The sequence below is a fragment of the Eurypyga helias genome, unplaced genomic scaffold, assembly GCF_000690775.1.
Source record: "Eurypyga helias isolate BGI_N326 unplaced genomic scaffold, ASM69077v1 scaffold27957, whole genome shotgun sequence".
NCBI classification, from domain to species: Eukaryota; Metazoa; Chordata; class Aves; order Eurypygiformes; family Eurypygidae; genus Eurypyga; species Eurypyga helias.
In genome coordinates this window covers 1-26,690 of record NW_010262794.1, presented here as the reverse complement: position 1 = coordinate 26,690, position 26,690 = coordinate 1, and the positions used below count along the sequence as shown (strand labels likewise).

The following is a 26,690-nucleotide window of genomic DNA, read 5'->3' as shown; positions in this document are numbered from 1 at the left end:
CTGCTGAACTGGTCTGAGAAATAACATTAAAATGCCAAAGTTGCAGTTAATTGGGTGGGCGAGTGGGATCTAAAAGTAACTTTCAGAATATAAATTGGTTGCAGATGTTTCAAATTGTCCTTTCTTACACAAGGAAAGCTTTCTTTGTGTTTTTTATGTTGGGGAGGGGAAAACGTGCACAGTTAAAGCAACTGCACAGGAATAGGTCAAACGAACTCTGCTTGGGTGTACACCGAGTGTGTTTCTGGTGAAGAGAGGGAGCACCGGAGCTAATCCAGGTTTGAGTAGATGTTGATACAAACTTAACACCTTTTTGACCTTAAATAATGCTTCACAAATATCGATTTCACTTTCTAGATTGTCTGATACTTAGTTGTTGAGTAGTGGAGCTTGCAGAGTGTGAAACTGAGCCAACTGCTCCAGTGGAAATGTTTTCTACCAGCTGCTGTTTCTTCCCCCATTAGCCTTACCAGGATGACAGTAGGTGCTACACGCTGCCTTAGGACTTCTGATATTGTCACAAGAAGCTGCTTTTACACCTGCATTATTCAAGCCAATTACCCTCTCCTCTTCCTGTTGAAGGCACAAACTTGCTGAAGAGCTGGGAGCAGTGTTTTAAGCATCCGAATTTATTTTGCTAGCCAAAAAAATAGAAAGGGGGGGTGGGGGGTTGCTTGCAAGCCATGCTTGTGCCTCATAGCGTAATTGCTGGACAACAGTAGGGCAGTATAACAGTAAGGCAGGCTCTGTGAGGCTTAAAAGGTCATGGTTGGGTACAAAAGTTCACAAGTAGCTTGGAACACAGGAAAAACTGAGTCTGGTGGACTCTGTGGTGTGTATTTTTCCCTTCCATAATCGTATTGGACATCATACTGTGCTAAAAAAAAACGTTTTGCAGTTCTCAGATCTACTCTTAAGACACAAAAATATGCACATAGGCAAACGAAGAGGGATGTACTTCCCTTTCAGAGAAATCCTGCGTTTCTTGCTTCTGTTCAGTCAGACAGAGGCTTTATTCTTTCCCTGTTCAGAAGCAGCATTTCAGCGCTTGGGGATGTGGCTGGTTCTGGTGACTAGAGCAGGGTTGCAGTACATAAACCATTCGTTGGGCTTGCAGCAACAGTCAGGGTCAGCTTGCGTTCAGCTACGTTTTGAAATCCTATTTTAAACATCTTGGTTGCAGGGTTTAACAGTGATATGGACAGACAAAGATTAAATGAAGAGATTAGTAAATATTAAAGACTGTCCAGAGGTGAATGCAAATTGAGCAGTGGGAAATACTGCTTAGGGACTGGAGACAGGGGCGTTTGTTGTTGTTGTTGCTGACATTTTCTTCTCGTTACTCTTCAGACACTCATCACAGAACTTGTGTAGCTTCCTAGTCCCTGTAGAGCATGTTACATCTGGGGCTGGCTCTTGTCTAATCATAAGAAATTATACTTAGCTGTGGTGTTAAAGAGCCTGCCCACTTGATTAGCTAGTGATAGCCAGATATTCAGGTGTGTGGTCCTACCTCCAGATACCCCAGTAAGCTTTGGGGCAGGTACTAGCTATCATGGGATTGTTTTGAGCAGTTAGAGCAGGATTTGTTTTTTAAGCTGTCCAGTTTGATCTCTGAAGTAAAGTTCACTACAACATTCTTAATTGCTTTCTAGTTTGACTATTAAAGGAAGCTGTACTCCAGCCTTTTAAGGATATTCCCATGTACTCGTGGTGTGCTAAAGGCTGTGGCTTGTATGTGGTAAACCAGGGTTTGTTTATGATCTGCTGGCAAGAGGAGCAAACTGGAAGTCGAACCCTGTATTATGTTTGGGCTTTGGCTGTGGGATGTTAATCTCTGCTTTCTTTTTCTTGAAAGATACAGGTGGTCAGAGTGGAGTGACGAGAGGGGTTAATAAAATGCTCAGGGATCTTTGAGATGCTCTCTGATTCTCTGGAAAACTCTTTTGGTTGGTTCGTTAGACTAGTGTGTTTCTGCAATAATCTCTTTCCTTTGATAGTATTACTGCAAATCCGGTGGTCTTGCCTGCGTTTGTTTTTTTAAAATAACAGTCCTTTTGAGGAATTTTATCTAGCCAACATGTGAAATTGGAAGTGAGCCACAATGACTTCCTGCAATTGTGAGTTAAAGCTGTATTTAAATGAAGTGTTAAGCTACTTAAAGCATTAACCGATGACAGACTTCAAATCCTAAAAGTAAGAGGGCGATGGCAACTATTAGCAAGAAATAACTTCTTGGAAGCTTAAAAATTCAAAATGGTTAAATTCTTGTATTGGCAAGACTTCTGTCACCTGGCTGAAAGCAGGGGGTTTAGTACAGAAATCGGTTTTCTCATTCAGTTTTACAGACACTGCTGAGTGCTCCTGTCTGTCCGAAGTACACCTTGGCACTCTGTACGCTTGCTGTTTGCCCTGCTTGCAAGGTCCAGCATGAAATTCTGGCAGGGGTTCTTAATTTTGCAAGAAACAGGACAAACTTGTAAACGGTGCTCAATTTACAGAATGCTATTCCTGAAAACACTGTTTCTCATGCTACCCTGAATGACCATGTTTGTGTGTTACTGGTTTCCGTGGTCAGTACAGTCAGGAGGCTCTCTGGAGCTGTAGTTCCAGTATCCAGTAAATCCAGTTCCTGGGTGCCTGCTGCCAGCTCAGAAATGTGGCCACGTCGTCCAAAGCACAACCCCAGTTCAAGGGTTACCGTCCGGTTTGGATTTGTTCAAACAGTAACAAAGGAGCACCTTTTATCTTGGCAAACTTCCTGCTGGATCCGGCCTTGTTTGTTCCTCATCCAGCGCGACGCCGGCAGAAGGCGGTGGTCATCCCGCGGCGTGGGCTCTGGTCAGCTGGACAAGCAGCTGTGCCTCCCCTGGATCGTGTGTAGGGTCGTGTCGCAGTGCGCAGGGACGGGCCGAGGGGCTGGGAATGGCAGACTGTCCTCGGAAATGTGGACAGGTTCTTGGAGAAGCGGGAGTGCGTCCTTCCGAGCGGTCATCCTGGCCGTACTCGGTAGGGTCGTCAGAGGGAGTCTGAAGTGCTGCTGCTGAAGTGCCAAGCAGTACTGTAATTTTACTGTAATTTTACGTCTGCTTGCACTGAGCCAGTTGCGCTAGCATGGGACTAACTGTACCGTGCTGGTTTACTGGGAAAACTTGGCTGCAGCTTTTCAGGGGATGCTTTGGAGTTTATAGCTTGTAATGAATCCACATCTCGTTATGACTTGAGCTTTGCATCTGAATCTGCTGACGAGGCAGATGTGAGAGCTTTACAGTAAAGGAGTAAGTTAGGCATTTGGGGACGAATAAGTAGGTAGGTGTATACGTGCAGCTGCCACAGTCTTCTGCATAAATGCCTGCAGTGTTGTTCCTTGTCACTACAGCATCCAGGCACAACCAGAGGAGAGGGAAGCCAGTTGCTTATAAACCAGACAGGCTTAGCTTGCTTTGGATTAGCGTGAAAGGAGCTGGAGTGAATAGTGAGAGGTATTGCCAAAACTGACCGAAGATTTGGAAATGTCTGAGTATTTGAGCTCGATTCTGTCTCTTGGGGGTAGTCACGCTGATGTTGGGGACTCTCCTCCCTTTGCCCAAGTGTGCTGCTCTTGCCTGTAAATAGTTTTTACGCTGGAGGCAGCTTTAAGCATCAATTTTACACATGTTGTTTAAGCACCTGTCATCTTGTCTAGAACCAGATTGTGTGTGCACGTAACAAATGGTTTATACACACTGCTCTACCTCAGACCTGCTGATTTCCAGAGAAGCTGTGTGTAAAGGGGGAGGATTATCACTGATCACAGATTATGCTATATATAAAGTCTGTATGCAGATCTTGGGAAAGAGAAGGGAGAGCATGTGTGTGGTGTATATACCCCCCACGCTAGTCAACAGTATATTGGCTTGAGAACAAACATCACCAGAGGCAGGAAGCAGTAGGTTTTAAGTTGTTATCAGGTATATATTTAAAATGCTGATCGAGCTGTAAACTCACTTTTTAAAAGGAAAATCAGTGATAACTGCAAGGACATGAAAACCTCAGGCGGTGCTTTTGTGACTCACAACGAAGGCCAGGGTCAGGGGTGCCCCGTGCTTACTCTCCTGTTTGTATTTCACCCTAGAAAACCAGCAGACCTTCAAAATTTGGCTCCAGGCACTCATCCGCCCTTCATAACTTACAATGGTGAAGTGAAAACAGATGTGAATAAGATTGAAGAGTTCCTGGAAGATGTTTTGGCTCCACCCAAGTAAGTGTGAAAATGATCATTTGTCACTTTAGATTAGCCGGCGTCTTCATAGAGGGGTTTTCTGCTCAAAGTTGTTCTTCAGCAGAAGTAAACTGAAGATCAGGCATTGGAAATACCTTGGAGCTCTTGCTCTGTCCTACCTTTCCTCCCTCCAGCTCCCTCACCTTTATATCAAAAAATGTTCTCTTTTAAGGATTATTTTCAAATTATCCTTTGTAGAGCCCCACCATCCTTCCTGCAGTTTTCAATCCAAACGGCTTTTCCTTCTGAGGCCCGGGGCAGGCCACTCTGATGCTGTGTCCAGATAATGTAAATGAAGATGTGCCTGCTGTACAGACCAGTCCTGACTCCATAATAATCCCTGTGGGAACCTGTTTTAAGGAAATGTGGGGTGTCCTTATGGGGACTTGCATTTGCCATCATTCTTCTAGAAATGAGGTGTTACATATTTAAGTCTTCAAGAATTTTGTCCTCTTCTTGTTCTCACCAGGAATGTCAGTGAACTTTAAAGTTACATCAGAAAAACCCCCACATCCTTTTTAATCCTTCCTGCTTTTTATAAGCAGACGGAGAGTTAATTGCACAGATCCAGTGATTACTAAACTCAACTTGAACCTAATTTTTAAAAAATGAGTTCCTTCATGGCAGTCCTAACAGTGGGTCCTGGGGATTGATGGTTTACTATTTGGAAGTTATGGTGGAAAATACTGAACGCTTTCACAAATAATGAGATTACAGAGCACAAGCATGAGAAATGTGTTCCAGCTTGCTCTAAACTGTTGGCTTTCTCCTCCCTCAGCTGGCAGGCAGTGGCAAAATGCAGACACTGCCTTGAGCAGGCTGAACTTTTTGGTCTTTAGTGTGGCAAGACCTTTTTTTGTTAAAAGATTTGGCTTCTGTGGTATTCTGGGGCAGCTGATACTAATTTAAATTGGGGGAAAAAAAATCTGCCATGAATACAGAATGGACAGGAGTATTTAATTGGTTACCTGTTTGATCGCTGACTGTATTCTGGTTTACAGAGCTGGGATCTGCCCCGCTGGCAGCAGTGCTGTGCTAGAGTGAGGGAGTTTGCTGGTGTGGCCCTGGGCTGGTTGAGACATTGGGCTTGAAACAAATGCCTCCTTCAGGAAAGACAAATATGCTTTGGTATACCTCTGAAAAGGGATAAAGAGGTGTTGGGTTTCAAAATCTTTCACTTAAATGGAAATGTGTGATGCTACACATAAGCAGCAAGTCCTCCACATTAAACTGAAAGTGGATAAATTGGTAAATATACCCCATGTAGAATCTCTTTTTTGTTTTTTTTAAAGGGCCATTTGGTGCTAGTTAATATATGACGAACATCATTCTGCTAAATGTGCTGTAGATCATCTCCCTTCTACTTTTTAGGTACCTGAAACTTTCACCAAAGCATCCGGAATCAAACACTGCTGGAATGGATATATTTGCCAAATTTTCTGCATTTATCAAAAACTCTAGGCCGGAAGCTAACGAAGGTAGGTCCCGGGGGCTGATGGCTGTGCACACGTTGTTTCACTGTCTCATCTTGTCCTGGGAAGTGTTTCCTGACACATTTTGCTTGCGGGAGTCTGATGAATTAAACCTGTGGTTTGAAGCTAATGGTCACAGGCAAAGATTTCAACACCCCCAAAGAGAACGTCGCTTAGTGGTCGTTCAGGGTTGTAGGGTTGTAAGTATCCCTGGAATTGAAACTTCTCTGTCCAACAGCCACTCCAAATTCTTGAAACTATGTAGAAATGTGTAACATCCAGAACCAAATTCCATGTGGAGTTGCTGTCATGCCCAGGGGTTGGGTTTCCATGCATTTCCTGGGAGGCAACTCGTCCTCAATGTGCACGGAAGGAAAACTTGTCAGGGAGTCAGAATGCCTTTCTGCTGGATTTCGAGTGGAGAGAGTGAAAATGTGAACAGCCAGGAATCCCTTTGGGTTTTGTGGGGTGTGCTGCCCTCTGCTGCTGGATTCCACAAGCCTCCTGGGAATGCTGCGCTCAGCTCTGGGCATGTGATGTCAGTCAGATGCCGTTTAAAGGAATACGAACCCTAGCACAGCCTAATTCTCATTAGTTTAAGCCAGTTAGGAATAGTCTTAAGGAAAGGAGGTAAGCCACTTCTTAAACCAAAAATAAACACTTGTGGACAGTATTAGAGTATTTGAAATTAGTGCAAACTCAGGTATAAACCACCTTTTAAATAACCTGCGTTTGTGTGATATTTAATGGGATTCCGGTTCCGTTTCAGTGGTGGCCATGAGGGTAGCTCCAGCAGCAGTGTTCCTACAAAAACTGTACGGGGGTTAAAAATCCTTCAGTCAAGGTCTGCTCTGGGTAGTCCAGTCATGTGGATTTTGTTTTTCAGCTCTGGTACTAATATCAATACTCTAAGTGCTAATTTGCTTTGAGACTTGTGTGCTGTGGTTTGGCTTTCTTTTTTTGTCCTTAAAACTGTTCCTTTTGCTGTAGCCTTAGAACGTGGCCTCTTGAAAACCCTCCAGAAACTGGATGAGTATCTGAACTCTCCTCTCCCTGATGAGATAGATGAAAATAGCATGGAGGATATTACAGTTTCTACCCGCAAGTTTTTGGATGGCAATGAGATGACGTTAGCAGACTGCAACCTGCTACCCAAACTGCACATTGTGAAGGTAAATGACTTGTGTGTTCTGTGATAAGGAAGGACAAAATGGTCATGGCTTATGACGTTCTGGGGTCCAACTGATTTTGGCTGTTTGCAGCTCCCGTGTATGTTTGACTACAGTGTTAACGGTACATGAAATTGCGTGAGATTTGGGTAATTCACAAGGGTTTGGAGGATGGAGCCGTTAAATTACAGGTTGCCCAGAGAAGCTGTGGATGCCCCATTCCTGGAAGTGTCCAAGGCCAGGCTGGATGAGGCTTGGAGCAACCTGGTCTAGTGGAAGGTGTCCCTGCCCATGGCAGGGGGGTTGGAACTGGATGATCTTTAAGGGCCCTTCCACCCCAAACCATTCCATGATTGTATGAATTCAGTGAAGGTGTGAACCAGTGGACAAGTTGGGTGGCAGATGATAAGATGGCACAAGCCAAACCCCATTTTGTTGTCGCAGAAAGCGAGTTGCGATGCGGAAAAGGATGAGGTAGGAGGAGAGAAGTGAATATCACGTGACCGGTTAATGCTTGAAGTGGATGCCTTCCCACATTTTTTGTAGAGAAGACTGCTCTATTAGCAGCAAAGTAATTGGCACAGTGAAATACAAGATTGTCTTAAAGTCCAGGAAGAGGTAGCCTGGGATACCCGCAGTGAGTGAAGATGCACCTCGAGTCGTGGTGTGATTTCAGTGTCTGCAGTGATCTTTGTCAGTTCTGTACTGCAGATGGAGCCACAGATTAAGTTTCTGCCTGGGTGCAGAAGCACTTCCTGGGGTGAGGACAGTAATACAAACGGAGTGGGGCGGTGTGCGGCCAGGCGTACCCCGAGGGGCAGGTTCTGCTGACTTCAGATTTGACTGAGTGTACGTGCGGGAAGGCTGGCTTATCCGGAGAGTGCCAAGGGGCGGAAGAGGGGTTTAAGCTGAAGGATGTACATTCACAGTCTTTTTTTTTTTTTTTTTTTTTTGTTCTAGGTGGTGGCCAAAAAATACCGCAACTTTGAGATTCCCAAGGAAATGACAGGGATTTGGAGATACCTGACGAATGCCTACAGCAGGGATGAATTCACCAATACCTGTCCTGGAGACAAAGAAATCGAAATAGCTTACAGCGATGTAGCCAAGAGACTTACTAAGTAACCAGCACCTGCAAAAGAGATGACTTCTTGCATAATCCATAACATTGCTTCTAACAGACTGCTCTTTTCATATAAGATAGCAATTTTTTTTTTTTTTTGCATGAACTTGCAGTTATTCAAAGTTATGGTGGATAGACCAGGTACAGTAATTACCTAAAGTTTGCAGACTTAATTATAGGCTTGTTTTTTCTTACCTCCTTTCACAGCAAGTTTGAATATCATTAATGCAGTTATGTTAATATTGCACTGGGGTAACTCAGATTCTTCAGTATGAAGGGTTATCTTGCCCCTACTACTTTCCTTTGCAAACATTTGGTCCCTGTCTCTGAATTGGTTTTGGATACTGTCTTGCTCTATGGTACAAGGGATATTTATGTATTTTGGAATTTATTGCTTTTCCAGAAGATCCGTACACAGTGGTCATATCTGTTCGGAACTGTACCTGCTTGTCTATCCTATTTACGTATAGAAGGGAACTTATTATCCAAAAGAGCCATTTGCAGCATATTTGGCAACACTGTAAAAAGTTTCTCTTGGATTTGAAAAACACAGTAATGGTTGAGAATGGACTCAAAACTGAAACTTGGATTTGAATGACCTCAGACATCAGGGAAGTTGGAATCTAGGCCTGAGCGCTATAGCAGGAAGCTTGCAGTTCAGAGTTAGTATTTAGTAGTGTCTTCAAGAGCTTGAGGAGATTAAAAAAACACCCAACTTTTTTTTTTTTAATTGGCAGCCTACTTTTGTCCCAAATTCTGAGTTGCAGCTAACAAATAATTGTCAGGATGCCCTTCACCATCGTGAAACACGAGGGATTGGATGCTTGCCATCTGTTCACCTTTAAAAATTGCAAGTGGCTTTCTTTTTGGTAGTTATAAGAGCCTTTGTCTTGTGTAGGTCTTTCTGGTGATATTTACTTAGGAGCTCTGTGCTGTCATAAACAAGTACACGTCACGTTCGCGTCCGAGCTGAGTGGATAGCAGTGCAATGATTGGCGATGCAAGACTGAACACTGATAGCCATTAAGGTGGGAGTCTTTCTGGGAACTTTTGTAAGCTATTTCTTTCCTGAAGAAAGCTAAAGTGACCTTTAAAGAGAACATTTGCCTTAAATTATAGTATGCATTTTTTTTCCCAGAAGGGAATCTATTAATTACTCTGGTAAAGAAACGGTGTGTGAAATCCAGTCCTTTACATTGAATTTCTCCTAATTGCTTAGCTGTGTACCTGGACTGCAATTTTGCATAATCATAATCATTGCACTACTATACGTAATCTTTTTACAGCAACACTGAGGAATAGCACTACAATTTTTTTAAAAGAAGTTTTCGAATATTTCTAAACCAGGGAATAGTTTTCTTGTTTAAAATTAATGGTTTTGATGCATCAAATAAACTGCTAGGTTATTTTTAAAAGACTGTCATAAACAACTCCAAAGAACGCTAGACTTCTATGCCTATTTTTTTGTAAAGATACTTTTATATTTAACAGGTTTTAGAAGCTGGAAAGTGCTATTCCTGGTAGGTTGTTCATGGAATATTTAACCTGCAAATAACGTGGAAATGCTCACACAAACACTTTTATACACTAATTTTTTTGGTAAGCACTGGCTTTATGAAAACCAGCCTGACTTTTCTAAGCATCCTGCTTTTGCTACTTTATATACCCATGAATTTAGCTTGACGTTGAAGAGGTAGAGTACAAGAAGCCGTATCTGTGTACATGGCTTGTGGTGCCTTGTCTTGCCTTCCTAGAGCCGGACTGCCAGTATAAAGGCAGTCAGCTCTCCTGTTAGGTGTCTTTCGAAGACGACTGTAGATACACTTAGGCCCTATTATGGTTTATTTACAGGCGTGTTTAGACACAGAAAATTCTGCAGAGCGACCTGATTAGGAAAAACTTAACTGTAGCCTTTTAAGAATTACTGTATTCTGACGTCACGTTCTCATCCTGAATAAAGTTTCTCAGCCATAATAATCCTCTGTAGGGGTTCAGTCTTTGCTACAACGTGACATTTAGAAAAAGGAATGACTTCCTTTTTTGTTAAATACCATTTTTTACGACACTTGGGGGGGAAAAACCAACCCCAGCCCTCATTGGTTTGGTGCTCTTTGCCAGCGTCCGATTAACCTTGACAAACAAAACTCGAGGAAGCGCTGTGACTGTGGGCATAGCTGTGTTAAATTTTTTAACTCTAAAACCCAGATCAGGGTGGCCCTTGGAAGTTGGCTGAGGTTGGAGGAATTGGTCCTCGCTCCTTTTAAACACAAATTGGCCGTTGCGCGCACCCTGCAGTGCGCCAGGCAATTCCGTGCGGACGCTTCCGTGCGGTTTTCTAGCGCGTGCGCGCAGATACTTCGCTTGGTGAATACGAGGCTTGTTGTTCTTTTATAGGTAATATATTCTCTCTACTTTCTAGGCAATCTTCAAACAATGGTAATACGTTATATTCAGCATTAAGTATTTTAATGATTGTGTCTGAAAGCTTGTAAACAGAGTTAAAGCTCTTGCTGTAACTAATGTGTTTCTTATCTCAGTACGAGGAAGCGTGGAGCGTCGGAGCCTTTCCCTCATAGGTGTAATTCAAATGAGGACCAGGTTAGCAATTTCTGGAGGCGGTTACCCTATGATTGCTCTGAACTGTCCTGTGCGAAAGGAGTTGGTATCTCTTTGGCTTCCTATTGCAGGGTTTTGGTGTGTTGTGGCAGAAGCTGGCCAGCCTCTGGCTTCGGAGAGGCCAGGAAATCTGATGGAGAGCGAGCAGCTTTCACCTCCGTAGGTGATCCCTTCGCAGGAGGAGAGCGCACTGGGGTGGTGTGTAAAAGCCTTAGCGTCTGGTGTGGGTAGAGCACTTTCATCTGGCCCCAATCACCAGCGCTACATTAATTAAAAAAGCCCTTTCATAACTATGTAAATTCTTGACTTCTGTCAACTTGTTTACAATCTGATCTTTAAATGCATTTTTAATTTCATCAAACAGCAATTAATCTACCCCCTGTTTAAATTTAAAATGATGCTTCTAGCCCCTTCTGCAATTTAAAAGCAGCAGTTACCCTTTCAAGTAGGCATTCCAGTTTGCAAGTTGGTTGCATGTATTAGCATGCTGAATAACTTACTTTATTCTCAAGCTGAAATATGCTTAAATTCCCATTAAAACAGGTGACTTGTGCATTTCCTGAACATAAAGGGAAAATCCATCATCCTCACCCTGGTTTTGTGTGGGAGAACAGATTATACTATATGCATGACTTTATTTTCGTAACAAAGCTTTCCTTCTTGAAGAGATTCCGTGTGTGTGAGAGCTGCCTGTTGAACAAGAGGCATGTGAATTCTGACACAATTTCATGCACTCCAAAGCTTTCCTGTCCATCGACTGTTCTCCGCTGCTCCCTGTAAACATCCCACACGGACAGTCCCAGCCATGTAGCTTCGGCGTTTGCATTTTCCCATAAAATTGGTGTTTTTTCCGCAATGGGCATGTCTAAACCGATTGAGAGTTGCGTGCAGTTCCATGATAAGAGGAGAGATGTAATCAAGTTTTTATGCTAAAGTAGCAGATTAGCATTTCGTATCAAAGGAGCACAGACATGAATAAATTGAAGATGCTTGAGCCAAACCCACTGATGCCTATCTCGGTGTAGAACAAAAAGTGGCTAAGTACAGTCAACTTCTTTTTCTCTTTGCCACTCAGAGTACTATCTGAACGCAGCCAATTAATATTTTCAGAAGAAGGCTTTATCCCAAGTGAAAAATATTTAATCTGCCTCAGAACCTGTGCCACCAACTATTACATTTTGTTTCTGGAGGGGGTGTGGGGGATGGAGGAATAGTGGAGCAGAACAAGATACCGAGACTCCTGAGTGAGGACATCAAGAATTGGAGCGTTGTTTGCAGAAATACTTGAAGAGTTGATACAACTTATTGTAGTTTGCTTATGTCTTTCACTCTCTGAAACGTATTTTACAGATATACCAGTATCCTGCTGGCAGCTATTGTTAAAAATAAAGTTATATTTTCACTACCGAGCAGATCTTTCTCTTCTTTGTGAAGACCGCAGTCCTCACACGTGTAAGCTGTGCCTTGAGTGTGGTGTGCTGAGCTACGGAGCAAGACTTGGTCGTGGTTACATCCTCGAGTTTTGGCCTTCTGTCTCCCTCAGTGGTGCTGTGATTTAAGGCAGAATAGTGTTGATTCTAGCATTATAACTAAGCTGTCACCCCCCTTCTGGAAGTGAAGAACAACTTGTTCTTTTAAGAAAGTTTTGAGGAATACTGAGTTCTCCTACAGAAATTATGAAAATTGTGGTTGTTCAGACTTTAAGGGAAAACTTAACGTACATTTTGATAGCTTGGTTTTCTGTGGATTACGAGGTTTTCAGAGTGAGACTGTGAAAATTGATTAAAAAGACATTTAAAAAATTCTCATGTTTTGGTTCGACTTGTTTCCACCCAGACAATCCACTAAATACCCAGTTCAGGAGTTGAGACGGAATTGACAAGAGTTCACGGATTTCGGACCCGGCGCTTTCAGACTCCGTTTCAGCTGCGGTTCCGTACCGTCTTCGGCTTTCAGATACGTCTCAGCCAGCCACGGTAAACACCATACACCCTTGCTTTTAATTGGAGGGTGTTAACTAGGTACTAGGTCTGCAGAGCAAAGACCACCAGCTGCCGGTAGAAGTTTTCTTCAAAACTTCCTATGCATTATCATGTCAATCTCTTGTCTGTGTTATGTTTTGAGGTCCATCTGGGGGCTGATTTTTGTTTCTGAAAGGAAATTGGTGGAATCCAGAAGACGTTCCCGGAGCCTGTAATCTGGGATGCCATCTGAGTTCGAGCACATGCGGGAGCGTAACAGACGTGCTTGAAGCAGTAGGAAATCCAGCAGTGAAGCCCCTGGTAGGACTGCTGTTCCCTCTATCGCTGTTGCTGACGGAGGTGTGTGAGCAGAGGGTGGGTTTTGCAATAAGGTTTGCAGTCGCCTTGTTTGAGGTTGGTCACTCAGTTCCATGACATGCAGCAGGGTGGACCAGGAGGTAGCGTAACACCCTCTTCGTGTGAAGAGCACGCTGGAAAGGAATACTGTGGAGCTGCAATAGGCTTAGTATTTTGTATAATTGTGATGTGCTGCAAAGGCCACCTTGGAGTAGCTAATAACCTTTATAATTTTTGCTAGATTTTGCTTTTAGGACGCTGCAGGTAGCTGCCCAGTCTGGTGTGGAAGGTTCCTGCTGGGTGTCCTAGCAAGAAACAGCTGGACTTTTGGGTCAGTGAAAGCTGCGGAGCCCACTCCCAGTCAGTCTGTGTAGCTGCTGCGAGCAATGGGGAGAATTTAAGAGCTTGAGAGGAGCTAGGTGAGGCCGCGTGTTTGGTACTCATTCCCACCGCTGCGTTCTGCCTGTTCTTGGGCACAGCTCTCATCCAGATAGTTTTGATCTTGGCTTGAATCCAGGTTTCATAGCGCTGGCTTACCTCTCCAAAGATGTTCCCATGTTCCCAAGGAAGACTAGTCTAGAGATCCATAATGAACTCCGTGGTTTTGGGTCTGGACTCCCTCAAGTGTGATAAGTGGTAGTTGTGAAAGCAGTCGGTATCTGTTCACCTCATCGTAAGGACTGAGAGCAGCGCGGTCTGAGGCCTGCAGTGACTCCTGTGAAGTGTGTCACCCTTCTCCCACCATCAACATGCTTTAGCTAGACCCCGGAGATTGTTGAAATGACTGTTTTCTTCTCATTTGCACTCATCCCTATTCCCAGTGAGCCTCGTGACACACTGGAAGTGGTTGTCAGTCTGGTGCCAAGCGGGATGAGATCCAGTGATCTCGAGCACTGCTTGGCCTTGAGATGGGCGTGCAGTGGTGCTACCCTTGAAGCATCGGCACCTTGTTGGAAATGCTGTTTTAGATACTCATCGGCTTATTTTTGTGGTGATTCATTAAGAAGTTCCTAGAAACAAACGGGCACTTTGCTAGCAGTGTTCCATTTTTTACACAGGGCCGTCGCACACGCGTCAGCAGGTGGGAGCTGGTTTGTCTTGGGTCGTTCCTTTAGCAATTAGCACGCTTTGTAAGAGCTCCAGTTTTTGTAGCGCAAAGAGGCTGAAACATACTATTTGCCAAAAGCTTCTGTAGTATTAATTGTTCTGTGGAAGTTCCAGAAACAATTTTCTAATTACTTCCTCAACTCAAGTTTTCCTATAAACAGCAAAATGCAGTAGCTACAAGGCTGAGGAGACCCTGAAGGATTCTGTTGAGTATTTGCTGGTGTAGGAATAACCCAACTTGTCAGAGGGTGGTTGAGATTTTTAGGGAAGGAAAAAGAAACCTGGACAAACCTTTGTATTCAGTGGGATGAAAGAGGAAGTCATTTGACCTGGTTGCCTGAGGGCTTTTGGACACTCATTCCAATGAAAACTAAATGTGAGCTGAATGTCTCAACATTTTTGCTGTCTCCGAAAGTTTCCAGGAGAAAGGGTGGATGTAGTGACTCATTAATTTAACTGATGGTTCCCAAACTCCTCTTGGTGCATCACAGGTGGTCCAGGAGGCTTTTATGGGTTTATCTGAAGGAGGGGATGGCGTTAGCAGAGGGTGAATGGTCCATGAGAAGCTGACTGACCTTTCAGACATGTTTAGGAGCTGCTGCTCCAGGGCTTTGATTTACTTCATTGAATTCATCCTGCAAAAGCACGATTCACCTTGAATAGCACCCAAATGCTTGGGTTTGTGGTGGTCTCCTGACGTTGGTGGGCACAGTGGGGAGACTTAAAGCAGTTTAATGAAGAAAAAAAATGCAGCAACACTGGCAATAGCAAAGCCTGGGTTAGTATTGTTCCAAGACTGCCAGAAGTGTGCGGTGGCTGAGCGCTTGGGGTCGCGATCGTAGTGCTCAAAACCAACCAGAGACTGGGGGAGGTTAGTCAAGTGTCATGAGAGGATTTCTGAGAAGTATTAACTTCAGGTGACTTAAAGAGCCTGGCTTTTAGCTGTGTGTGAGAAATGGGAAGTCTGGAGGTAGGGAACCCTTCTCCCTGCAGATCCTACCGCACTCGGGCGTGCTGCATTTCTGATGAGCTCTCAGAGCTGAGGCTGGATGGTTTCCAGAGCTGGAAAAAGAGAACTCATGATTCTTTGACTCAAGAGAAGAACTGCTGTGTTCTTACCACTGGACAGAGAGATGAAAACAGTTGCTAAACAAAGATCAAACATGTGAACTTTATAAATAAACAAACAAAATTGATGCTAAGGGACGTCTCAACTCTTTGCCTACGGCAAAGGGCTTGGCAGGACCTAGGAGAATGACTTTGTCAGTTTGCACATTGAATTCTTATTTTAAAGTGTCTGATTAAAGTGATACGCTCCTTAATGAGTAGGAAGGTCATGCTCGTTAAAATAGCCCTCTCTGTCCGTGCATCGGTTGAATGCAGGGTGGAGGAGACAGCATTGACAGGGCTGGGCTGTAGGGGTAGAACGTGGCAAAACTTTAAATCCTGGGTCATTTAAAAAGCTGCTTGTGGGAAGCTGCAGGTAACTAAAACGCTGGAAGGCGGCAGGATTGATAGTGTGCCCAGGAGGGAACTGCGAGGGGTGTCTGCAAGGCAGAGCTCGGGGGTGAAGAGGGTTCTCTGATGCCTTGTGCATCTCAAGCCTCCTGGTCCTCTCCTTCCCATTAGGCAGGTGGGACTGTGGGTTTCAGAAATGGGTTTGTATCTTCTAAGATCTTGCAAGAAGTTTGTATGTTCTTAGAAGTCGGTGGTTGGAGTGGGAGCAGAACCCAGGAGCAGATCGCCATTATTTTTACCTCGTTTTCCTACGATCAGGTTTGAAGAGTGGCATGAACTGGGAACAGAAAGCTTGTTGGTCAGACTCCTGCCCAGCCCACAGACCTGTCTGTCGTGACTCCCCCTTCCTGTTCCCAGCGTGAAATATCTTCCATCCCTGACAGCTTCTGCTCCTGTTTCTCCTTTGGTTCGTTACCCCTGCTGCAGCCTTTGCTGTGGGATGCTGTAACCTGTTTTCAATCCCGAGCAGCCCTGGCACGGCAGCCAGCTGCAATCAGCCTAGCTATGAACCGCGCGGCACAGCTTCTCCCAGCTGCTCTGTATGCATGCAGCTTTCCGAGGAGAACTCAAACTCCTGGGTACTCCCACAGTGGTCCTGGGGTGCCAGGCAAAAGATACAGACCCCAGTCGTCTTCCTCAGCAAATGATTGCCTCGGAACATGAAGCGTAGAGCTGGGCCCAGTGAACAGCCAACAAGTCGAGTTCCCGCTCTGTAGCTGCACGGTCGTTGGAGGTTGTTTGTGAGGTGATGTCTTGTTGGGAAGCGTCTGACGAGGAAGAAGGGTGGTCTAGACAATAGTTCCCTGGACTTGACTCTAGGGGCCACGAGTTGGTTTTTTGTCTGTGTTGGACAGGCTGTTTCCATTTGTAGTGTCTCAGTCTCGCTTCTTAAAAGGGGAGTAATTGCCTTTAACGGGTTTTGGTAGTGTTTTCCATCTGCAGCTTCCGAAGAGGAGACTTTCAGAAGACAGTAGCATGGACAATCATCTCCCTTTGAGATCCAAGCGAAGACCCTTTGGAGGACAGAACTCCACTGGCGTCCTTGCGCTCTGGAGCGGGGCTGGCCTGAGCACACACAGCTCCAGACAAGTCGTGGCACTGCTGCACCTTGACTTGTGTCAGGAGGCTCGTGGGGTGAGGAGGGGAGCTGAGGCTGCTGCAGCAGAGGGGTGCGTGAGGACAGGGACGCGTGCCCTGAGGAAACTGGCGTTTATTAAGCTCTGCTGGTCACCGTGACTTCTGTTTGTCTGCTTTGCTGGCTCGCTGAGAATGGAGTTACATCAGGGTGACAAAGCTGCGTTAGTACTCGTACCGATTCTGTGGTTTGTAGCTGAGTTTTTTCATTCGATCTGGATGGATTGATCTGTATCCACGGGCTCCTGCTGGGGGTCATGTCTGAAACAAGCCTGGGTGATGCAGCTTGTGCTTTTCTTCTCGTCGTTCAGGGCGCTTGGACAACTTAAACCGCTGTTGGCACGCGGGTGGCATTACCTGTGACGAACGGGCGTGTGAAGCCGGGATGCGCCGTGCAAGGCCATAGGGTAGGAAAGCGCTGAGGGCTTTTACGGCTCCTGCTTGTGTATGTGGGTTTAGGGTGTAGGCAGGCGTATGCTGCTTCAGCGACTTCTTAGTTTTAATTTCCTCGGGCAATATTTCTTATGGGGACTGGGAGTTCCTGTAGTTTGTGTTTTATTTTAAGGCAGCGGTTGGCTCTTTGTCTTGCTGCACCCACTCGCCTAGGAATCAGATATCCAGCAGCACATAGGCATTCACTGCCGGCCTCGTGCAAGGGGTTGGCGGATTTGGAGTGTTCAGGCTGAGATTTCAAGGGGGTCTAACTAATTTCAGAGTGTTTTCTGGACCCTGCGCCAGGATCGGCTGTGCAACAAAACCCCCACGGGAAGGAGCGTGAAACGATGCTGCTCTGACCATGGGGTGAATTCTCTGCTAGATTCCTTGAGGAGGGAATTTCTGCACACTGGCAGGCAACTCACAGGACGGGGATTGTCCCTGGGTGCCAGCACCTGCCCCGCAGGCATGCAGTGTGTGACAGACCAGTTCAGTTACTCTAAGATCCTTTTGTACTAGCGGGCAGTGAACGATGCACATGAGCAAACTCTCACAGTGTGACTAGCCCCAGGGGCGATCCGACCCCTGGATATTAGTGTGCAAAATCCCTTCTCAGGCTCCCTCCATCCTTCCCCTCCAGACAAGACTGTCCTTATGGGCAGCGACTTGTTACAGCAGACCTTGCTCAGCTTTCCCATGAAACTTCCTGCTGCAAACTGGGTTTTGTAGTGGCTACTCGTTTGTTCTGAGCCAGCTGGCATTTTATAGTGTCTTTAGGAGTGAAGGATTTAGGGAAATCTTGGATGAGGAGAAAGGTACTGCTGTGTAATGTGCTGTAGGTGATGAGAAACTCGCTGGGAGCAACTGAACGGGGGCTCCTCAGGGCAAAATGCTGCCTGTGAGCCTCGTGCGCCGAGACGCAGGTGCTTAGCTGTGGGTCCAAATGGTTAAGCCTCTGCTTAAGGAGGGAGAGGCTCCTGAAAGCGTTGGATGGTTGTAAGAGAAGGATCCCGAGTATCATAACGCGACTCAGTGTATTGGAAGTCTTTGAAGTCTTCTCCTGACATCCATCCCGTACCAGCATCTTTCATCCCTCGCCAGCGCTTCCCCAGCTGAAGCTATTAAAGGGAAACTACAGAAGCCATAAATCCTGGCTGTTAACATCTCTAGTGGTGAGATTTCACAATGAGCCCGAGTTGCTGCAAAAGATAAGAGAAAGCCTTGAAACGGAGGCAAGTTGTGACTGGTTCCCGAGAATAGCTGAGCTTCACAGCTTCGTTGGGGGTCCCTCCAGGTTACTCGCTCTCGGGCGCAGCGGCTGGCTCTGCTGCTGACTCGGGGTGCCCTTGTGTGAGTCACCCAGTGCGTGTCTGCGTCGCGCGGCGCAGCCCGGAGGAGAGATCCCCGGCGCTGACCTGACCCCGGCTGTAGCTGGGGTGCTGTGCGTAGGTTAAACACCCCGGCTGCAGTTGGGTCCTGCTGCGGTTACGCCGCTTCCAAGGATCGATCTTATCGCGTCCGCGGGGAGCTCGGCTTATGAATGCAGCCGTTTCAGTGGAGCGCGGGCACATGTCAGGGCCCCCCCTTTCGCATGCCGTGGCGGAATGCCTCTGCCAGAGTTTGCAGAAGGGCCAGGAAGGAATCCTGACTCCCCAGGATCCCCGCTTTGGCCGCAGCGTCTGGTTGGAACAGGCGATGAAAGGCGAGGTCTCTTTGTATCTTCGCGTGGCGATAGCGGCCGGAAGGCTCCCCGCTTTATCGGGAGCGTTGGTTGAACAGGAGAAAAAGGCAGCAGCCTGAATTGCCGGGCAGCAAATAGGAGCGATTCCTGGGAATGTTTCCTTCAGTGAATGGGAACCTTGTTAGTGGGCAAACTGGAATCAGTGTTACACTCATAATTTTATTTACACCCTTGCTGTGATCCTGATCTCTGCCCAGCCTGGAGTGCGTATCTGTACAGAGTTCAGTGTAAACACTCGGCTCTGCAGAATGTGTCGGTACATCAAATTGTCTGCCAGGCGCCTTCCTGAACGATGCTTTTCATGGGAGACTTTTTTTTTTCTCATGCCTTCTTCGCAGCACTAGTCTAGCAAGTCTTTTTCTAGCAGCAGGCCAGGAAGAAGTGATCCGCAAGGCAGAAAGTCCAGCTACCCGCACGAGAGGGCCCGTGGCATCGTGGCGGGACGGTCAGAAGGTCTCTGCCCTCTCCATGTCAGAGGCTGGTTTCCCGCTGGTGTTCCCTGGTCCTGCGGTTCCCACCGTGGTGGCGGTGGGAGAGAGGGAACGGGGCTCTCGCTGTGCTGAATGTTGGGCCGCGGGCACCGCTGCTCCAAAGGCCTCCGAGGGTGGTTGTTACCATCGCGCTGAAACAACTTGCGCTGGGGGGTTGTGAGGGAACCTGTGGCAGCATCAGGGCTGGAACACGGGGCACAGCGAGACCCCAGGGTCCTTGCTCGGAGCATGGGCTGTGCTCAGAGGGAAAGCGAGGGGGTGCAGGGACACGGAGCAGCTCGTGTCACATCTGGCCAACGTCCTCATATAAACGTCTCGGACCTGCAAACCGCTTGCTCGGTCCTGCCTGTGGCGTGTTGCCTTTGCTCTGCTCACCCTCCTCCAGGCGTTAAAAGGAGTCTCTGAATAATTCTCCTTTTGATTTTCCGGCTCTGAAGTCCTCCCCAGCTTCGCCAGCTGACAACGGCCCCTCTGTGGGGAAACTGCCCGCTGCTCCGGCCACGCATGGCTCCTCGGGGCCACGCTTTTCCGTTCCCGTCACATGCTGTGCCACGGAAAGGCCGGTGGGCGCTGGTGTGTGCGGAGGGCAAAGCGCATCCGCTGGGATGCCGGAGAGCCCTTGGACTTGGCCCGGACACCCAGACAAACCCGAGGCTTTGAGGAGGCGAACGCTGTGTCTAGGAATTCGGATCAGCAGCTGAAGTGCAGACCTCAGTAAGGCAGGAGGCTTTGGAATTGCTCTTGCCCTCCAGGGATGACCGGTCTTTGTCTGGGTGTACACGCTGCTCGCCCAGACCTTCCGGGAAAGGGAAGCCTCGACCAGCTACACCAAGACCTTTCTTTTTTGAGCTGAAACCCAAATCCTCAGCATTTGCTGCCCTGCTGATTAACAAGCCCTTCCTTCCGGGCACAGTGTTTGTGCAGAGGTGCCAAAGATCCTTGCCTATGGAATACCAGAGTCCTTGCTGTGAGCGGATGATGTGGATTTTGGGAGAATTGGCACTCCTGGGTCTGTATCGCTTTATCTTCTGTGTGCAAAAGGGGTCCTCAGGGCCCCAAAAAGCCCCATCAGAGCAACAGCTTAATGGATTGCTGTGAACCTTCCACCTCTGTGGCATCCGTGTTTCTCATCACCTCTTAATTTCTGGACCCAGGGAAGGCAGCAGTAGGGGAGACAGGAGCCCTGGATGAATCGGGAAGATGGGGAGGAGGAACAAGCCCAGGAGCTCCCGTGTCCTGAGCTGGCAGCTCCGCTATGGTGCCATCCGTGCTGGGACATGGCAGGCAGTCCCCCGCGGGTGCCTGCTGTTTGGGTAACACTGGGTTGGGTTTGGTGGGGAAAGGGCCCTTATTCCTCTTTGGAAATACCTTCCTGGTGCTCCTGGCCCGAGGAGTGCGGAGCTGTTATGATCCAGCTGGCCTGTGGAGGTCAGCCTCGGCTCAGGGAAGCTCCCGGCAGCTCCTGGAGAGCAGCAGGGTGGCCCAGCTCCTGCCCCTCTGCACCCTGCCCAAGTGGGGGGCTGTCTCCGAGGGGCACCTTTCCCACACCCAGAGTTCGGGGGCTCTCACCCCTCTCCTGCAACATCCCACTCCTTTTTCTTAGTGGTCCAGAGGAGAGAATTCCAGGGCACATTTGACTTCCGGAGGGGTGGAGAATGAAGGAAACGAACCACCCGTAACGCTCTGTTCTGACCCATTTAACCGCGGGAGCGCATCTGGGCTTGGCTTGCGGATAAACGTTTGTCCCCAGGTCCTAGGATCTGTGTCATATTTCTGAGCGTGCAGGTCAGGGACAACCACAGATGGACCCCAGCACTTTTGGTGCCTTCCAGATCCCTCCTCATCCAACAAGTGAAGAACACTGGGACTCGATGGGGCATCCCCGTTCCCAAAACGCCACTAACCCCTAAGACGGCTCTGCAGCCGGGGCAGAGCACAGCTCTACAAGGGAGTCTTGGGAAGATGCTGGGGAGCTGCAGGCCAGCGGGACTGGCGCCTTTAATTGTGACAGCACTTTTAGACCATCTCTTTCCCAGAGGGTGTATCTTGGCCAGTCCCTAATGGATCCCCACTGAGGATCCTGAAGCACGGTTGGATACTGGGGTGGCTCCCCTTGCCGTGTGCTGTTCGTGCGGTGCCCAGTGCTAATTAGCAGAGCTGAGTTTAGGCTCCTGGGATGACATCTGCTGCTGGGCTCCTGCACGGCCCACGGGATGCGGCTTCTGTGCCACTTGAGTCATTAATGACCGTGACTGTGGTCACTGTGCGAAACGGGGTGGCTGGAGCGCTGTAGGGTCCCTGTTGCAGGTGTGCAGTGGGTCTCGAGGGTCAGTGGAAGACTGATGAGGAAGAAGAGTACCCCTCACTCCTTCATCTCTCCCATAGCGCTTGTCCACCCTTTCTGGGAAGACTCTAACAGTGAGATCCGAAGGCTTCATGTCTCGGTTTTCCTGGCAATAGATGGGACAGGTATTAAACCCAACTTGCTTGAGTTGGTGTCGCATCACAAGCCCTTGCTGTCTCCGCCACCTGACACGGGCCATGTGGGAGCCTCTTCCATGCAGAAACACCTTTTCTTTTTTTAATGCTGAATTGGCCCTGTCTCTGGCAATTCCTGACATGGCAAGTCTGGAAAATCCAAGGACGAAGAGTCTATCAGGCCTTTCTTTGAGTCTGCCGAGCTGTTCAACGCTCTGATGTCCTCTAGTGCCACGTCATGGGGGATAAGAGCTCGGTCTAGGGCAGCGTTGAAGGTCCTTGCTGGCCCATGGGTCAGGGCTCTCTGCTGATGCCCATTGCCCTGGCCCCACTGATAATTTGGGATACCAAGTTTTCCTCTTGGGAGCGTAGGACATTCCCATGGTGAAGGTCCGGGTGTCTCCCTGGAGCTGGGCACCGTGGGTATTATCCGAGCGATAATTCTTCCCATTTCCCACCTAATCAAGCGAGGAGAGCTCAAACGACGCGGATGCCGTTGGTACCACAGCAGAGGCTGCTCTCCGCGGGGTAACTGTCCTCACGTTGTGCTCCCCGGGCTCCGTCACGGCCATGAATATGCAGAGAGGTTGGATTTGCGTTTTAGACGAGCTCATATTCTTTGCCATTAGCCGGTTTCTGTAGATGCCACAGAAAGCGTGTTATTAAGGCAGATGAAAGGCCAGGGAAGGAGTCTGCTGTGCTTGTGCATGCCCATGGGGGAAGCTTTCTGCCCCTCCCCCATCTTTTTTGATTGTATCCATCCTGCATCAAAGTTCCTTGGCCGAGCAGCAAGCTCCCCGAAAGGCCCAGCGACGGTGGTGATGGGGCAAAACCACAAAGTGTTTCGCTGCTTAGGGAGCGCCAGGCCGATGGCTGGGCTGAGCCAAGCTGACAGGTTGGTCTTTTGCTTCCTGCAGCCCTTTGTTCCACCAAAAAAAAAAAAAGACACCCCTTCCCCCCCCTCCTTCCCGGAGCCTCCTCCACCTGCCCCGCTCGCTTGCTGACTTGTGCATTCCTCCTTCCACGTGTTCGTAAGATTAATCGCTCCCGTCGGAGCTCGGCGCGAGCGGGCAAGGCGAGACATTCCTCTGTTGACGCTGCTGCTTTTGGCGAAGGGAGGCCAGAGGTTTGGGGCTCACCCCGGCCAGCCCGTGTGTGGGCAAGCTCCTCGTGGAGTTTGGCCGCTCCGTGTCTCGGGCACAAAGGGAAACGAGCCCCCCCGGCATGCCCGCAGCCCCCGGGAGGGGGGATTTCTCTCTGCGAGATCCCCACTGCCTGTTGCAGATCCCACGGTTTTGCTCTGGAGACCGAGGGGGCAGCCGGGTCCTGAGCTGGGTGGCAGCGGCTGAGGCACGTTCCGAGATAAACGTGACTCTGCTTCCTGCTTCGGGAATGGGAAGTGCCGCTGGGCTGCGGGGCAGGAGTAGCCGCGCTTGGGTAGCGGATAAAGCGACGTCTCTGTAGGACGGTGGGACCGTGGCCGAGGGTCTGCTTGACCGAGTGAGCGGGGCAGGCGGAGGAGGCTCCGGGAAGAAGGGGGGTGAGGGGGTGCCTGGTTCTGATAGGTGGCCTGTCCTCCGTGCCCGTTTCCAACGGCTTTGCATGTGCCGGAGGCAGCTCCGTCTCTGTGCACGCTTAGCTTTGCCGCTGGGGCTCTCAAGCATCTTAGGGCTTGGAGAGCTTTTGCCTGGGTGCATGTACGCTCTCTCCAGACCCAAATCCATCTCTCAACCATGCTGGATCTTCCTTCAGATCCATCTATTTGGATCTCCAGCCCTAAAGAGCTGAACGTGGCTCCTGCCTTGCCCAGCTCGAACAGAGCATGGGACGAGGTGGCAGAGGCTGTGGCAGAGCTTCGGGGGAGCAGAGGCTTCCCCGGGGTGCCCTCTGTCCCGTGCTGCCCCGTACCGTCTGCCCCGAGTTGGGAAGTCGGGCTGGAGGCTGCAAGGTCAAACCTCGGAGTGGCTATTTCTGGAATTTCATAGAAGGGGGAGAGATCGGGAGCCCAGAGCAGGATGCACGAGGGAAAGGGCACATTGCCCCAGAAACAAGGACTGGGAAGAGGCACAAATCGCCGCCGTGCGGATGGCAACTGCTGGAGGGGGGAGAGGAAACAAAAAGCGCAGATTCAGGGTAGATGTTGGGAAAAATCTCCAGCCGTCTCGGCAGGCTGGGGAACCGCCACCGCTGGGGTGAAGGACGCGGCGAAGCGCTCCAGACAGATGTTTGTCTGTGTAAACACCGGCGTGCCTTGGGCGAGGGAACAGGTTGGGCGGCTCCGTGGGCCCTGTTTCTCCGTGATCTGAATGCACGCTCTCGCTTGCGAGCCTCCTCTCAGCCCTGCGCTCGGCCCGCCGCGAGCACACGGGTCGGGTCTGGAGCAGCTTCAGATACATATTGCTTTGGTTGCGTTTTGTCCTCTATTCCCAGCCTCCTTCAGCGCTGCAAAACAGCTTCTGGGGATGAGGAGGATTATACAAATGAAGCTGTTGTGGGACTGTAATTTCAGAGGTTTTTTTTTTTCTTACCATTAGATTTTTTTTTTCCTTTTCTTTCCTTTTTCATTTACTAAAAAAACCTTCTTTTGTGCACTTTGGACCAAGCTTGTCATATTTCTTAGAGTCTCCAGTGACTCCTTCATACTACAGACTTTCTGGAGTCCTCCTTGTTAGACCGAGAACTGCATGATTCATTGTGTGCTGGAGATTTAATACTGCACGTAAAACATTCCCGGTTCAAATTTGTTTTCTTTCTTTCCTCCCTCCCCTCTTTTTTTTTTTTCTTCCCCCTTTTCTTGGCTTCTCACTTACATCCTGGAATTTTTTCACGAGATATAAAATAAATACATTCCCAAATATGTCCAGTAGGAAATGATCCGCTTGGATTTTTCAGCTGCTGTTTTAAGGCCTTAAAACAATTCGGTGCTGTGCAGCTCTCTCCAGGGATGGCTGTGTTTTGGGAAGACGATCTCCCGTCTCTCCCGACCCGCCGGAGATGCACATCGCTTCGTGAAGAGCTCAGCCTCTGCGTGCTCCTGCATTTGGAGGTGTGTATTGCTGACTGAAGACTTCTGGGGTTGCTTTTCCAACAGTGAAACGTAGGTGGTTGGGTTTTTTTTAATGCCAAAAGGGACCTTTCTGGTTATTTCTGGCTGAATCCCATCCTTTAAGGTCACCAGCCCTCTGGTGGCATTGTCCCATCCTGATGTTTGGTTTGCTGGGTCTGTCCCGTGTCTCCTGTGACTGAAGAGCCAGACCAGGAGCAGTGGCCAGGGCTAGCTTCTGCCGAGGACAAAGCCCTCTGATGGGCAGTTAAGTGATGACCTGGACCTGGGGAGAATTAGTGGAACCCTTTAATGACCGGCTGCCTTATGCCTGCCCGTAGGGAGGTGTCTCTGTCCTGCCCAGGCTCTTCATCTGCATTCTTCAAATATACGGTAACAAATTCAAGTCCCTCTTAGCCACGACCTGAGGATCAGTTTTTCAAAGGAGCCCAAGGCTGGGTTTCCCAGGCCTTGGTCCTTGCGCTGGGCTCTTAGAGTGGCTCTCGGCCCTTCCCAAAGTACTTGAGGAGTCTGACTTCCAAAGGGACCTCAGACCCCAGCAGTTCCCACCAGCCGTGCTGTCCAGGGAGCCTCTCCCCAGGATGCAGCGTGCTGGAAGCTGCTGCCTTTGCTGCCCGAGGCGCTGCCTGGAGCAGCGCTCGTGGAGTGATGGAGTCGCATCCCCTACAGCGAGGGTGGGTTAGCTGGGTGCAGCAGCACATGAAGACACCCTGACTTCTTGCAGGCCAGGAGCACCTCCTGGTTGTGCACCGTGTCCTGGGGACACGTTGGCCTGCTGGGTGCTAACTCTCTGCTGCTGTTTCCTGTAGGTGCTCACCTCCATCCCACGTGACTCCTGCTGCACTGGTTTGCATCGCTGCTGGACCTCGGGATGCAAATGCCCATGATCCTTCTCGTTCTCATGGCGATTTGGGCCCGTGGCAGAGCTGTTATCTCTGTGCTCGAGTGACTTGAGCCTCTCCTGAGCGCATATGAAGGTATTTGTACAGCCAGGCAGCGTTCCTGCTTCCGTGCCTTGTGTAAATACCTCGGGGATCTAATGCAATTCCTGGCAGCCATCACCTCTGCTCTGCTCGAGGAACTGCCTGGAAAGGCGGTGATAATCGTACGGGTGTTGTTTGACTGATTTGTGCTGGGACGGGCTCAGGTGGGAGACGAGGGCTGGCCGAGCCAGCCTGCAGCGGGCCTACGGGAGATGCTGCCATCGGCCCCGCATCAGGCACCATCCCGGAGACCCGGCCAGCTGGCACCTCGAGCTGCCTCGGCTGAGTGGATGTATTCCAGGAGCTCTGCTCCTGGGTCTTCTTCTCCAGGTGACCCCAAAAGAGACCTTTGCAGCTCCTCAACCTCAGAGAAGCGAGTTTACCACCCCTCTCTGAGGGACTTTCAGCCACCCTGTGCCACCCTCGATACTCGGTGTTGGGATGCTCCAGGTCCTAGTCCCACACCAGGCTATGGACACCCAAGGAAGGGGGTCCGGCCCCGTGGTGCTGTCCAAACCTCCGTAAGACAGGGAAAAGAAGGGAAGACGGTGAGCAGGGACATGGTTTGTGTCTGCTCCGTGATGCGCCAGAGGCTGTAGGTTGCCTCATGACCTTTTCCTTTAGTCTCATATGGGGTCTCTGCTTCTTGTTGGCCAAGGAAAAGTGCTCTTGGGGCCATGCCCACCTGTAGTACAGTTGAGAGGATTTTTCCAAGAGCATTTCTTCTGCAGGTGCATCACTGCATCCCCCCAGCCTCGCCGCCTCCCCCCATGCCGGCGG

The 26,690-nt window shown here is 48.8% G+C and overlaps 1 protein-coding gene across 1 annotated transcript in view; it reads left to right on the top strand.

Annotated features, from left to right (window-relative positions):
* Nucleotides 1-8,196, top strand: part of CLIC4 (chloride intracellular channel 4) — a 9,542-nt gene extending 1,346 nt beyond the window's left edge. Inside the window, exons 2-5 of the mRNA XM_010155850.1 lie at nt 4,115-4,240; nt 5,633-5,739; nt 6,724-6,905; nt 7,863-8,196. Coding sequence (XP_010154152.1) covers nt 4,115-4,240; nt 5,633-5,739; nt 6,724-6,905; nt 7,863-8,027 — 580 coding nt within the window. The 3' untranslated portion in view covers nt 8,028-8,196. The remainder of the gene's footprint in view (nt 1-4,114; nt 4,241-5,632; nt 5,740-6,723; nt 6,906-7,862) is intronic.
* The last annotated feature ends 18,494 nt before the right edge of the window (nt 8,197-26,690 follow it).